We start from the raw sequence: 12,086 nt of genomic DNA on the forward strand, positions 1-12,086 counted from the left end.
GGGCGGGGGGGAGAGGGGGCTCACCCTCGCCGCTGGACTCCATGCGCGACGCTGTGTTGACGGTGTCCCCAAAGAGGCAGTAGCGGGGCATCTTGAGGCCCACCACTCCTGCGCACACAGGCCCTGCAGGCAGGCAAAGGGAGGAGGCGGCTTAGAATCGTAGGGTTCAAAGGGACCCCGAGGGCCATCTAGACCAACCCTCTTCAATGCAGGAATGGCAAGCGTCCCTGACAGACAGCCCCCCCGCCCCGACCTCTGCTCAAAATCCTCCGGTGAAGGACCTGCTGCAGGTGCCCCCGCTGTGCCAGGACTCACCCGAGTGGATGCCAACGCGAAGGCGCAGCTGCTCGTTGGGCCGGTGCCGGATGCGAAAGGTCTTGACGGCCTCAAGGAGAGCCAGCGCCATGCGGACGATCTCATGGGCATGCAGCTTCCCGTTCCGGACCGGCAGCCCCGACACCACCATGTAGGCGTCGCCAATCGTCTCCACCTGCGGGGTGAGCCTGTCAGGCCGGAAGTGGGGAGGGGGGCCCTCTTCCCTACAGCTATACGGTCCAATCCTGGCTCTAGGTTGGGGGCTGAGGGACAGCTTTGGGTCCAACAGCCGGGACCCACAGGCACGTTTCGCACCCACCTTGTAGACGTCGAAGTTATCAATGATGGCATCGAAGCAGGTGTAGAGGTCGTTGAGGAGGGTCACCACCTGGGGAGGGAGACACTCAGGTAAGTTGGGGGAAGCCAAGGCAGTGGGGCAGAGGAGGATCTTGGGGGAGAATGAAAAGATGGGGGGCAGAAGGGGCAGAGTTGCCAAGGGAACCTGGGGGGGGTGAGCTTCCAGGGGGAGACAGAAGAGGTTAAGTGAAAGCACCAGGAGGGGGACACAGACATGGCTAAAGGGCCACCTGGGGATTTTCACTACGGAGTCCCCAATGTGCTTTGCTTAGAGTCACAGAATTGTAACAACAACAACAACAACAACAACAACAACAATAATAATAATAATAATAATAAAATAATAATATTTTTTATTATTATTTATACCCTGCCCTTCCCGGTTCAGAAAACTGGGCTCAGGGCTAACAACAAATTTAAAACACTTAATTGATGCAACAAAAAACAGCATAAAATACAGTATAAAACATGAATAACAATACATTCAGCATTCAAAAATCAATTTAGGGCTGGAAGGGACCCCAGAGGTCCTCTAGCCTAACCCCCAGGACTCACAGCTGAAGAATCCCTGGCAGGTGCCCACCCAAACTCTCTTGAAGGAGGGTCCACCACCTTACGAGGCATTTCCCCTTTGCACCTGATCCAAGGGAGGCAACGTGTCGTAAAGGTAAAAGGAAAAGGACCCCTGGATGGTTGAGTCCAGTCAAAGGTGACTGGAGTTGCAGCGCTCATCTCGCTTTTCAGGGAGCCTGTGGCGTTTGTCCACAGACAGCTTTCTGGGTCACATGGCCAGCAGGACTAAACCGCTTCTGGCTCAACGAGACGCCATGTTGGAAGCCAGAGCTCATGGAAACGTCATTTTCCTTCCTGCTGTTAGAATTCCTGCTCTATGTGTGCAGTCATGGGATTGTTGTCTATCCCATGACGGTATATGGTCTGACACCACAGAGTGGGAAGTGACGGAGACAGGATGTTTGTGTTCCTGTGTTCCGTGAAGTGGGACTATTGTCCTTTGTTCTTTCTCTCTTTGCTGTCTGATGCTAGAGAGAGAGGGAGCCATGTTGCAGTGCTCCGTGTGTTTATATGTAAATATAATTTACATTAGCCAAAATGCTGAGTTGCTGAGGTCTGTCACGCAAACTGCGAAGACTCTGCGGATCCCTAAGTGTGCCGGTGTCTGTTGGCATCGGTCGCTGTGATGTTCGGGCAGAAGAAAGCTTTTGAAGCTCCGGAACGATCGACCAGGAGAGAGGGAGCATGCCAGTTGGGCATGTGTCTCTGCCAGGGTCCTACTCGAGTGTAGGATGAACTCCTGACACCTGCCGCAGCAGTGTGGTACCCTAACTGAAGCTGAAGACAGGACTGCAAAGGTGTCAAAGCCAGGTGTGCCCTCTGGCATTTCAGGGGGGTGGACTGGATGACCCTTGACCCCCCCTTCCAGCCCTACAATCCCCTGACACCAACCGCCTCCCTCTGCTGCTGGGAGGGGCGTGGCCAGGGTGTGTGGGCGGGGTCAAGCTCACCCCCCCTCAGCCAGCCCAGTGGGACCGGGACATTGGGCCCCCAACCCAGCCTCCCTTGCCCCCGCTACCTGCATAGGGGTGCTTTCGGCCGACAGGGAGGTGAAGCCCACGATGTCGCTGAAGTAGATGGTCACGCAGTCAAAAGCTTCAGCCTGGACTGTCTCGCCACGCTTGAGCTGCTCGGCCACCGAGCTGTGGGGGGGGGGAGGGTACGCAAAGTGAGTCACTGAGCCGCTGGCCGACCCCCAACCCCTGCGCACCCATTACTGTGTGGGCAGGTGAGGGTGGGCATCTCCCTCAGTGCAGCAGGCAGGCGGGCGAAGGCAAGTACCCAGCTTCAAGGTGGCCCCTGATCTTCTCCCCACTGAATTGGGTGGGGGGCAGCCTGGGTTAAAGGTAAAGGTAAAGGGACCCCTGACCATTAGGTCCAGTCGTGACCGACTCTGGGGTTGCGGCGCTCATCTTGCTTTGTTGGCCGAGGGAGCTGGCATTTGTCCACAGACAGCTTCCAGGTCACGTGGCCAGCATGACTAAGCCGCTTTCTATCAAACCAGAGCAGCGCATGGAAACGCCGTTTACCTTCCCGCCAGAGCGGTACCTATTTATCTACTTGCACTTTGACGTGCTTTCAAACTGCTAGGTTGGCAGGAGCTGGGACCGAGCAACGGGAGCTCACCCCGTCGCGGGGATTCGGACCGCTGACCTTCTGATTGGCAAGTCCTAGGCTCTGTGGTTTAACCCACAGCGCCACCTATGTCCTTTATAGCCTGGGTTACCGGGTAGGATATTTTGGAGGAATAGTGTAAGATGGCCTGCTTTGAAAGGTAACGGATTGGGGGGGGGGGCTGACGGAATTCAGTTGATTAGGGAAATTTAAGTAATGGGGGGGGGGGACTGAATGGAAAAGGGAGGTGGGTGGGCGGGCAAGGTGCCAGTTAGCCAAGGGATTTATTTTGGGGGATTTGGATAGAGATCTGCTTGGCTTACTAATCCAGCATCTATACCTATGAATTGGCACTTGCCTGGCGCCACCTCTGCCTGCCTGGCTGGGTCCGCGTTCCACCCCCACCCCACCCCCCACCAGTGCCCCCCACCCACCCCAGCGACTCACTGGGGGAGGATCTGGTAGAGCAGGTTCTCTGCCTTGCGCTTCTCCTCCAGGTAGGCCTGGGTGCGCTCCTCCACCAGCTTCTCCAGGTTGTTGGCGTACTGCTCCATGCGAGAGAGCAGGTTGTCCAGGATGCTGGCACTCCCTTCCCTGCGGCAGGAAGTGCGGGTGAGGGGGGCAGGGGCTGCTTCACAGGGACATCGGGGTGGGGGGTGGCTCCTCCAGCATCGGGGTGGTCTCCCCCCACCCACATGGGCTGATGCTCCTGGAGCTGCCCAGGATAGGACTCTGCTGCAGCAGCCGAACCTGCCTCCCTTTCCCCATGATTTGCTCTCACACCCTCCCCATCAATAAAATACCGTATTTTTCCCCTTTTCAGGGGAGGGGGACTCCAAATTAAGAAAATGGAGGGGGGATACACTATCCGTGTATAAAACGACCCCCAATTTTTAACATAACTTTTTAAGAAAAAAATCCTTCCAGTGGGAAGGATTTGCGCAGAAAAACAATGGAAGAATAACAACAAGAAAAAGAATATTTCCTCTTGCATGCCAACATAATATGGATTCATTAAGCACGATGGAAAAGTCTCATACCAGTGACTGTGACGATAAGAAGGGGAACTATGATATTGGGAATAAACAACAGAGAAAACACAGGAACAAAAATAAAAGACTTTCTCCGGACCAGCCGGATATGATGTGGCAAGATTTGATATGTTATTAATTGCAATGTTATTCATGAAAAATTGATAAAAATTATTTGGGGAAAAAAAATCCTAGTCTTATACACGGAAAAGTATGGTACATAGCTAACTGAGGTTCTGCGCCCCCCCCAACAAAAGGCCTGCCCCCCCATAACAAAAATGTGGCCAGCACCCACTTGTTGAACCTCCGGATGAAGATCTTGATCTGGGCGAAGTCGGGCCGCTCGGTCAGATCCTGCGCCCAGCAGCGCTCCATCAGGAGGGCCAGCTCCTCGCTGTGCAGCCGCAGGTCCACCGTGGGGCGGAAGTGGGGCTTCTGGCTGTTGCGCACCTTCTGCACGATCTCTGCGGGGTGGGGAGGGCGAGTGGGGGGAGTGAACGCGCAGGCCGGGTGGAGGGGGGGCACGGCTGGCCGGTGGGAGGCTGTTATGGGGCGGGTGAGGGGGGCGGAATGGGTGACTGGCCACGGAGACAATGAGGATGTGAGTGTGATGAGCACCCTGCGGGTGTCGGAGGGAGATGCGGGGGAGACAAAACGGGGGAGGGGTCACCCTGGGTGGTCAGCAGCAGCAGCGACAGACGTGATCACCATCAAGTGATGCTGAACGCGCTCCTTCCTCCTCCCGAGGCCAAAGGCTCTGATCCGGGACGCAAAGGTGGGCACAGCCCAAGGGAGCCTGTGGGGAGACCTGAAGAGCAGGCAGGTGGAGCAAGGGGGGCTTTGCAGGGGTCTCGGGACAGACCCAAAAGAGGTCGCCAGTGCTTGCCCCCATCCTCTTTTGCTCACCCAGAAACGCACATGTGCTTCCAGCATAAGCACCAGTCGTGTCTCCACTGCGATTGGCGGAGCTGTGCGCATTGTCCCCTCTAAACACACGGCCTGGTGGGGCGAGGGGAGGACCCCCCACCCAGATCAGGAAGGCTTTCTCCCCAGCTGCTGGGACAAATGCCACGCCTGATACCTGGGGGATGCTGAGGTGTGGCAAGTGGAGCACCCCTCCCAAGTAGGACACCCCCCCAGGATGTGCTGTGGTCCAAGGGTGGCCAACTTTGTGAGGGTTCTCCTGCCCACTCATGGGATAACACCCAAGGACCCCGTGGCGGTTGTCATCACCACCTCTGCCACCCCCCCAAGGGACCAGGGGTGGGGCTCGCCGCCTTCTCCCTCTCCCCTCACCCTTGGGGCTGAGGTCCATGCCCTCGATGTAGAAGGCTCCGTTGCGCAGCGCAATCTCCTGAAGGATGATCCCAAAGCTGTAGACGTCGGCCTTCTGCATGGCCAGTGGGGAGAGGACCAGAGGCCCCTTTTGCAGCAGCTCTGGGGCCGTCCACAGCTTCTCTGGGAGGTAGGGGGGAAATCAAGGAAAGGAGGAGGGTCAGGAGGCCAGGGGCTCCCACAACCTGGCAGCGTGGGCACTCGCTGAGCCCAGAGAGGGCAGCAGAGAAAGCCCTCGCTGGTCTGGAGGAAAAGGGGCAAGGCAGGAGATAGCATGTCCTGCTGCCAGGGTGGGAAGGACACTCACTGGCATACAGGGCATGGCTGCCCTCGCTCTCAGTGCTCTGCCGGAAACTAGCCAGGCCATAATCCGTGATCTTGAGAACGAAGCGACTGTCCACCACGCAGTTGGACGACTTGAGACTCCCATGGTAGCCAATGATGCTGTTGTGCAGGAAAGCCATGCCCTGTGTCAGGCAGAGAGGGGGAGGCTGCTGAGAAGGCCCCGGAGGAGGGGCAGAAGCAACAAGGGGCACCCACTCTCCTCCCAAGGCAGGCGGTGCAAGGTCAGGGCAGGCCCTGCGACCCATACAGGTGATTGGGTGAGTAGCAGCTCCTGCAATGATTGAGCATGTGGGGGCGGGACTTAGAGGAGACGGTTTTAGCAGAGGGACCCAAACAAGGAAAGGCTTGGGAGTTACTGGCACTGCTAGCCAGGATGGCGCTGGAGGGCAGAGAGGCCCCACTGTGGGGTGCCATCCTGGCAGGGGCTGGAGCCCCCAGCAAAGTGGCTATTTGCCCAGTCTGTCCCTTTTCATGCTCTCGTGGGGCTCCTCTTGCCGCCTCCCAAGCCCCCCACCTTGACAATGTCATTGATGAGCGAATAGCGGAACATCCAGTCCAGGTTGATACTCTCGTTCTCCAGGACGTCCTGTCGGGGGGGGGGGCGGAGGGAGGGGAGATGAAGCAGAGCGGCAGTTAGGTGTTGCCCCCGCCTGAAAACAGCCCCTCCCACAGCACTGGGGGGTTGGGGAGGGCACTGCACACACCCCCAGGAGGTGGCCAGAGGCACAGCAGCCAATGCTCACCGTAACCTCCCCCTCCTTCCCCGGCTGCAGCCATGCAGGGAACAGACACACACCTGTGCCCAGGTGCTTCCTTACCTGCAAGCTGCCCCGGGGGCAATACTCCGTCACAATGCAGATGTTGGGCGGGTCAATGCAGGCCCCGATGAAGCGCGTCAAGTGGTTGAACTGGACGTCCCGCATCTGCAGATGGGCAGAGACAGGTAGGAAATCTGTCGGCCAAGAGCCCCCAGAATGGCCACGAAGGAGCGCACCAGGTTGGCAAAGGCTGGTTTATGTGGCACATGGCTTTATCCTGTCTCCTGTTGCCATCCTTCCCTCCTCCACCTGCCCACAGGCACACACATAGGGAGGGGAGGGCTGCATTGCTAAACTGTGGAACTCTCCCCTGCAGGAGGCAGTGATGGCTGCCAGGGCCAGATTTAGGTTTGATGAGGCCCTAAGCTGCTGAAGAGGGGCGCGGGTGGCGCTGTGGGTTAAACCACAGAGCCTAGGGCTTGCTGATCAGAAGGTCGGCGGTTCGAATCCCTGTGACAGGGTGAGCTCCTGTTGCTCGGTCCCAGCTCCTGCCAACCTAGCAGTTCAAAAGCACGTCAAAGTGCAAGTAGATAAATAGGTACCGCTCTGGCGGGAAGGTAAACGGCGTTTCCATGCACTGCTCTGGTTCGCCAGAAGCGGCTCAGTCCTGCTGGCCACATGACCCGGAAGCTGTACGCCGGCTCCCTCGGCCAATAAAGCGAGATGAGCGCCGCAACCCCAGAGTCGGCCACAACTGGATGTAATGGTCAGGGGTCCCTTTACCTTTAAGCTGCTGAAAGTAATGGGGCCCTTTCTATGTCCAGATGTCCTTTGTCAACAACAAATTGTTGCTGTTTTTTGTGTTGAATATATATACTATATGCTAATTTATGGACCCAATAAGTACCTAAAACCATATGCACATAACAAAATATGTATTTTATCAAAGTGCATCCAGGTTTTTTTCCTTTAAAAAAAATTGGGGCTCCCAAGAGAGTGGGGCCCTAAGCTATAGCTTGTTTCGCTTATATGTCAATCTGGCCCCGAAGGCTACCAACCAAGAGGGCTTTAAACAGGGCTTTAAACAGGGATTTGGCTGATTCCTTCAGGGTGGCTGTGGTCTGCCTCTGAATGTGTCTGAATTCCAGTTGCTGGAAACCAAGGGGAGGGAGAGGGCTGCTCTTGTGTCCAGGTCCTCCTGGAGGGTTTCCACTGGCGGCATCTGGTTGGCCCCTGGGAGGCTGGAGCAGACGGGCCCCTTTGGCTCTTCGTGGTCTCTTGTGGAACCTCCAGACCCAGAGGCAGTCTGTCTTGATTGCTGGGTCCGTATGGGGGAGAAGAGGACGCTGAACCGGGTGGGCTATTGGCCTCATCCAGCACAACCCCCTCAGGAGGTTGTGGACCTCTCCTTCACTGGAGCTTTTAAAGTGGAGGATGGGTGACAGATGTCTTGATGCTTGAGATTCCTGCACTGGAGGGGGTTGGGATGGATGACCCCTGGGTCCCTTCTAACGCTATGATTCTGTGATTCTATTCTTATGCTTAAAGACAGCTTGGTCCAAAAGCGGCAGCGGCAGCCCAGGCAACAAACATGCTCTCGGTGTGGTTCTGGGCTCAACACCTGCTGAAGCCAGGCTAGGCCCCCCCCCCAAGTCTCCCCCCACCCCAGCTTGGCTTCTCCCCCCACCCCCACCCCATGGCAGGTACCTACGTGTTTCAGCTCGAAGAGGACCTGGCGGGTCAGCTCAATCCTCTTCTTGTTGACGTGCTTGATGGCCACGACGTTCCCCTGGCCGAGAAGAAGAGGGGTCAGAGGGAGAAAGGGGGAGGCGTGGGACCCCCACGTCACCTTTCCCCACAACCTGAGCCCCCAATAGATATGAAGGAGGGCCAAAAAGCACAACACTCACCTTGAAGAGCCCGGTGTTGGCGAAAATCTGGTATTTGCCATGTGCTGTCATCAGGGAGCCGTAACTGGAGCCACGCTTGGGACGGGGGAGAGAAGACAGAGTCACCTGCCTGAATGGCAAAAGCTGGACAGCTGTGTCTTTGTGTGTGCCAGCTGGGCAGCTGCCCAGGCCAGAGAGGAAGGGTGGGAGATGGCTGCTAGAGAGGAAGGAAGAGCAGAGGAGGGGGGGGCCTTGGAGGGCCCCAGGGCAGTGGGGGGGTGAATCTGGGAAGACCATGGGGCTCCAACGAGACCCACCAGGGAGAGAGTGAGGCGGCTCCCAGCCCCCTTGTAGTAGCGCTCTGAGCTCCCGAACTGGAGCTCATCCCAGCGGATCCGCCACAGCATGCTGGCCAGCTCCTTCTCCAGCATCAGCTTCCTGGGGAGGAAGGGGGAGGAGTCAGACCAAGGTGAGCCCCGCCCACTGCAAATCCAGCCTCCCTTTTCCCCTCAAAGGAGCCCCACCCCACCCCAAAATGCCTCCTCTGGGAAGCCCACCAGGCTGCCACCGCACACACAGCTTGTCTCTCCTACTCAGAGGTAGACTGCCTTTCAACATGGAGGCTCTGCTCAGGCGTCCTGGCTAAGGCCAACAAGCGCTAAAAGTCTTTGTAGCCAAATCACAAATGCATGTTTTGCTAAAGCACAGGGTTAGTACACAGAGAGTCACTAAACTTCCTCGAGAGGATCCTGTGTGTGTGGCTGCTTCCTTTGCCTCCTCTGGTCGGGAATTCTGGAACCAAGGAGATAGTCCCTTGCACTTCCTTCTGCCCCTGAGGAGACTCTGTCTTCCCACCATTCTTCCAAGCTAAGCAGACGTGTGTCTGGAGCTCCCTATTTTGACACTACCAACTTTTACTTTACTGTAACTTAGAAGTATTTTTCTGCCTACTACTTTGTTGTCTTTGCTGCCTGCATTGAAACGTAAGTAAACTTTTTTTTGCTTATCTTACTAGAAACGTGGTTCATCTCTGCAAAAGGGGGGGGGAGAGGGGGAAGGTCAGCAGAACACAATAAAAAGGTATCACTAACTAATCCTTAAGATTCAATAAGTTGCCAAACATGGAAGTGTTTCTGCTTTTTGTCTTTCTCCCACACACGTGGGGCGGTTGGTTTAAATTTTAATCTACAGATTTAATCCTCACTCAGTCTCCCACAGTCCTGCTTTCTGCTCTGGAGTCCCAGTTGTGAGGCTGGGTTGGGATGACTCACAGAAGAAACGAAGGTGTGTTGCTGAGGCCTGGCTGTGGGTCCACAGTGGCCATTTTGAAAGCACTCTGTACATGCTCAGAATCCTTCTGTGCTCTGCCATCCTTTCACATGTTCTAGGATTGGCAGGGCATTGGAGTGGACCAGTCGGTCTGGCCAGGCATACACTGAGGGCTGGGAAGGAGAGACCGCTTGTCCTTGGAGAAGGTCACGGGGTGGGGTGGAGGGCATCCCTTGCCCAGAGCAGGTCCAGAGCTACTGAGCCAGCTGGCAACAGCCAAGCAATGTTTAGAGTCCTGAGCAGCTGCAAGGGCTCGAGTGCGATTCACAGAATCACTCTGGGGCTCTGATTCTCCTCCCCACTTGTGGCAGCTCCAGAATGCGGGGGGGGGGGGGCAGTGGAAACACTCGGCTGAGCCAAGGCATCTGAGCTAAGCCAGGTGGGCACAGAACCAAGCCGTGGTGTTTCAGCCCCACCTGTCGTGAGGGGGGTCCTTGCCCCCCCCTGACAGCAGACTGCGCTCTGCCTGAGCACCTTGGGTTTCCCTCGTTCCCGCCGCCCACCTTCCCAGGTGCCTGGCCCAGGAGACTCTCACCTGGGGCTCACTCACCTGAAGATCAGGAAGCTGGAGACGCCAAACATGAGGAAGGTGAGTCCCGCGCCCAGCGCCACAATGGCCAGCGTGTTGAGGGGACCTGGAAGGACAGTGGCAGAGTGGCACCAGGGGGGAAGATCCTGGCATAGCTGGCCAGAATCGCCTCAGGAGGGAGATCCGCTTTGGCCAGCTGGACTCGCTGAAACATAGGGGGGAGGGGCAATGCTGCCTATCTGGGGGGGGGGGCAAAAGGGGCAGCAAAGGAAGGTGAGAGGTGGTCGCCCCCACCCTCAGGCTTGGGGTGCAATGAGGTGGGAGGGCCAACCCTCGGGGGACCAGGTGCACCCACTTTTGTCACAGGAGGGGTCGTCCATGTCAAAGCAGGGGGGGTTGTCCAGCGGCGGTGCCCCCTTCACCCAGGGGATGGCTCCCAGCCAGTTCATCTGCTTCTCTGCTCCCACATAGTGCCCCACTACCTGTGGGGAGAGGGGGAAGAGTTTGGCTCACGAGGGCAGAGGGTCCCTGCCTCGCTCCAACACACCCATGTGGGCCCCCAGCCCCCTCTCGCCCTGGGGCAGCCCAAGGGCAGGCATTCCAAACTGAGGACCCGATCCAGCCCTTCTCCTCCCCGGCGCCTGTTTGGTTCGCCCTCCATCCCCGACCCACTCCGGGGTCACCCTCTCCACACTGCTTGTTTGCTCCCGCTCACACCTGGAATTTGCCACTCTCCACGTCTGCCATGGCCCACAGGTTGAAGTCTGTGTCACGGTCGTTGTTGTCATCCATGCTGACTGTCCCAGTGACCCCTGTGGGCAGGAGGAGGGCAGGAAAGAGAGAAGGCTATATGTGGGGGGCAGTCAAACACACCTATGCCCGAGTGCTAACTAGTGCAGAAAAGGGTTAAGATCACAGAGCTGTGTTCCTAGACTCAGGTGGGTCACGCCCCCTTTTCACTGGAGAGAGAGAGGAAGTGAAGCCTTCTCTTCCTGTTCCTCACATTCTCTTCTCGCCATGTGCTCCAAGCCATCTGTATTTTTTACCCAAGACTTTTCTACCTGTGTTCTTCTTGTTGCTGCCTGGAATAATCACGAATCAGACCTTGGAATTTGTGGGTAACACACTGGAAAGTGTGTAAAGCCCCATGTTTTGAATCCAGGTATCCAGCTGGTTTTTTTAAATTTCCCCTTCACACATGGGTCACGGTGATCTATTTTCTTACCACAATAAGAGTGTAAGGAGATCCCCCTGAATCAGGCAAAGGAAGCCCATCCCTGTTCTCACAATGGCCGGCCTGATGCCCCAGGGGACTCTCCTTTCTGGGAGGTTTCCAAGCAGAGGCTGGAGGGCCATCTGACAAGGAGGCTTCCTTTGTGATCCCTGCATTGCATGGGGTTAGACTAAATGACCCTTGGGGTCCCCTTCAGCTCTACCGTTCTACGCTTCCATTCCTGTGGTTTCCAGGAACTGGTGTTCAGAAGCACGGCGGCCTCTGATCATGGAGGCAGAGCAGAGTCGCCTTACTTGACCCCCATTGCTGCTCATGACACATGGAGGGCGAGGAGGAGGAGGAGGAGGAAGAAGAGATGGCCTCCTGCCTTGTCATCTGTGGGATGCAGTCCACGGGGAGCAGTCAAGTACAACATTCCTTGTAATGCTAGAGGAGACATGTAAGGGAATGTTTGGTCCAGCCAGTCGAAACTTCCTTTTCCTCCTGGCTGGAGCATCCTTCCTTGCATGTGATAAAAGGTGGGCGTGACCTCACCTGTCCAGGTAACAAAAGGATGAGTCATACAGCACACCTCCCTGTTTCCTCTTTTTGTCCTGCGAACTTCCCGGACTGCTACCTGCAGTCACTAGGTCAACCCACATACAGGGTAAACCTGTTTGTAACTTTAAGCCTTAAGCCTGCCTTCAGGGATCACACTGTCCTCTGCCTGATCAAGAGTAAACTTTCTTTTTGTTGCTTATGAATAAGACTGTGGTGTCTTTGTTCTTTCAGGAGGGA

General features: G+C 56.4%; 1 protein-coding gene across 1 annotated transcript in view; it reads right to left on the reverse strand.

Annotated features, from left to right (window-relative positions):
* NPR2 (natriuretic peptide receptor 2) overlaps positions 1 to 12,086 on the reverse strand; it is a 38,543-nt gene that overhangs the window by 1,262 nt on the left and 25,195 nt on the right. The window contains exons 5-20 of the mRNA XM_081213324.1: positions 10,793 to 10,887; positions 10,431 to 10,557; positions 10,097 to 10,181; positions 8,535 to 8,655; positions 8,239 to 8,313; positions 8,040 to 8,117; positions 6,389 to 6,493; positions 6,085 to 6,156; positions 5,533 to 5,692; positions 5,187 to 5,348; positions 4,186 to 4,354; positions 3,307 to 3,453; positions 2,264 to 2,387; positions 635 to 703; positions 316 to 490; positions 25 to 123 (exon numbers count right to left, since the gene is read on the reverse strand). Coding sequence (XP_081069450.1) covers positions 25 to 123; positions 316 to 490; positions 635 to 703; positions 2,264 to 2,387; positions 3,307 to 3,453; positions 4,186 to 4,354; positions 5,187 to 5,348; positions 5,533 to 5,692; positions 6,085 to 6,156; positions 6,389 to 6,493; positions 8,040 to 8,117; positions 8,239 to 8,313; positions 8,535 to 8,655; positions 10,097 to 10,181; positions 10,431 to 10,557; positions 10,793 to 10,887 — 1,863 coding nt within the window. The remainder of the gene's footprint in view (positions 1 to 24; positions 124 to 315; positions 491 to 634; positions 704 to 2,263; positions 2,388 to 3,306; positions 3,454 to 4,185; positions 4,355 to 5,186; positions 5,349 to 5,532; positions 5,693 to 6,084; positions 6,157 to 6,388; positions 6,494 to 8,039; positions 8,118 to 8,238; positions 8,314 to 8,534; positions 8,656 to 10,096; positions 10,182 to 10,430; positions 10,558 to 10,792; positions 10,888 to 12,086) is intronic.

The sequence above is a fragment of the Podarcis bocagei genome (genome assembly GCF_964188305.1).
Source record: "Podarcis bocagei genome assembly, chromosome: 11".
NCBI lineage: Eukaryota > Metazoa > Chordata > Lepidosauria > Squamata > Lacertidae > Podarcis > Podarcis bocagei.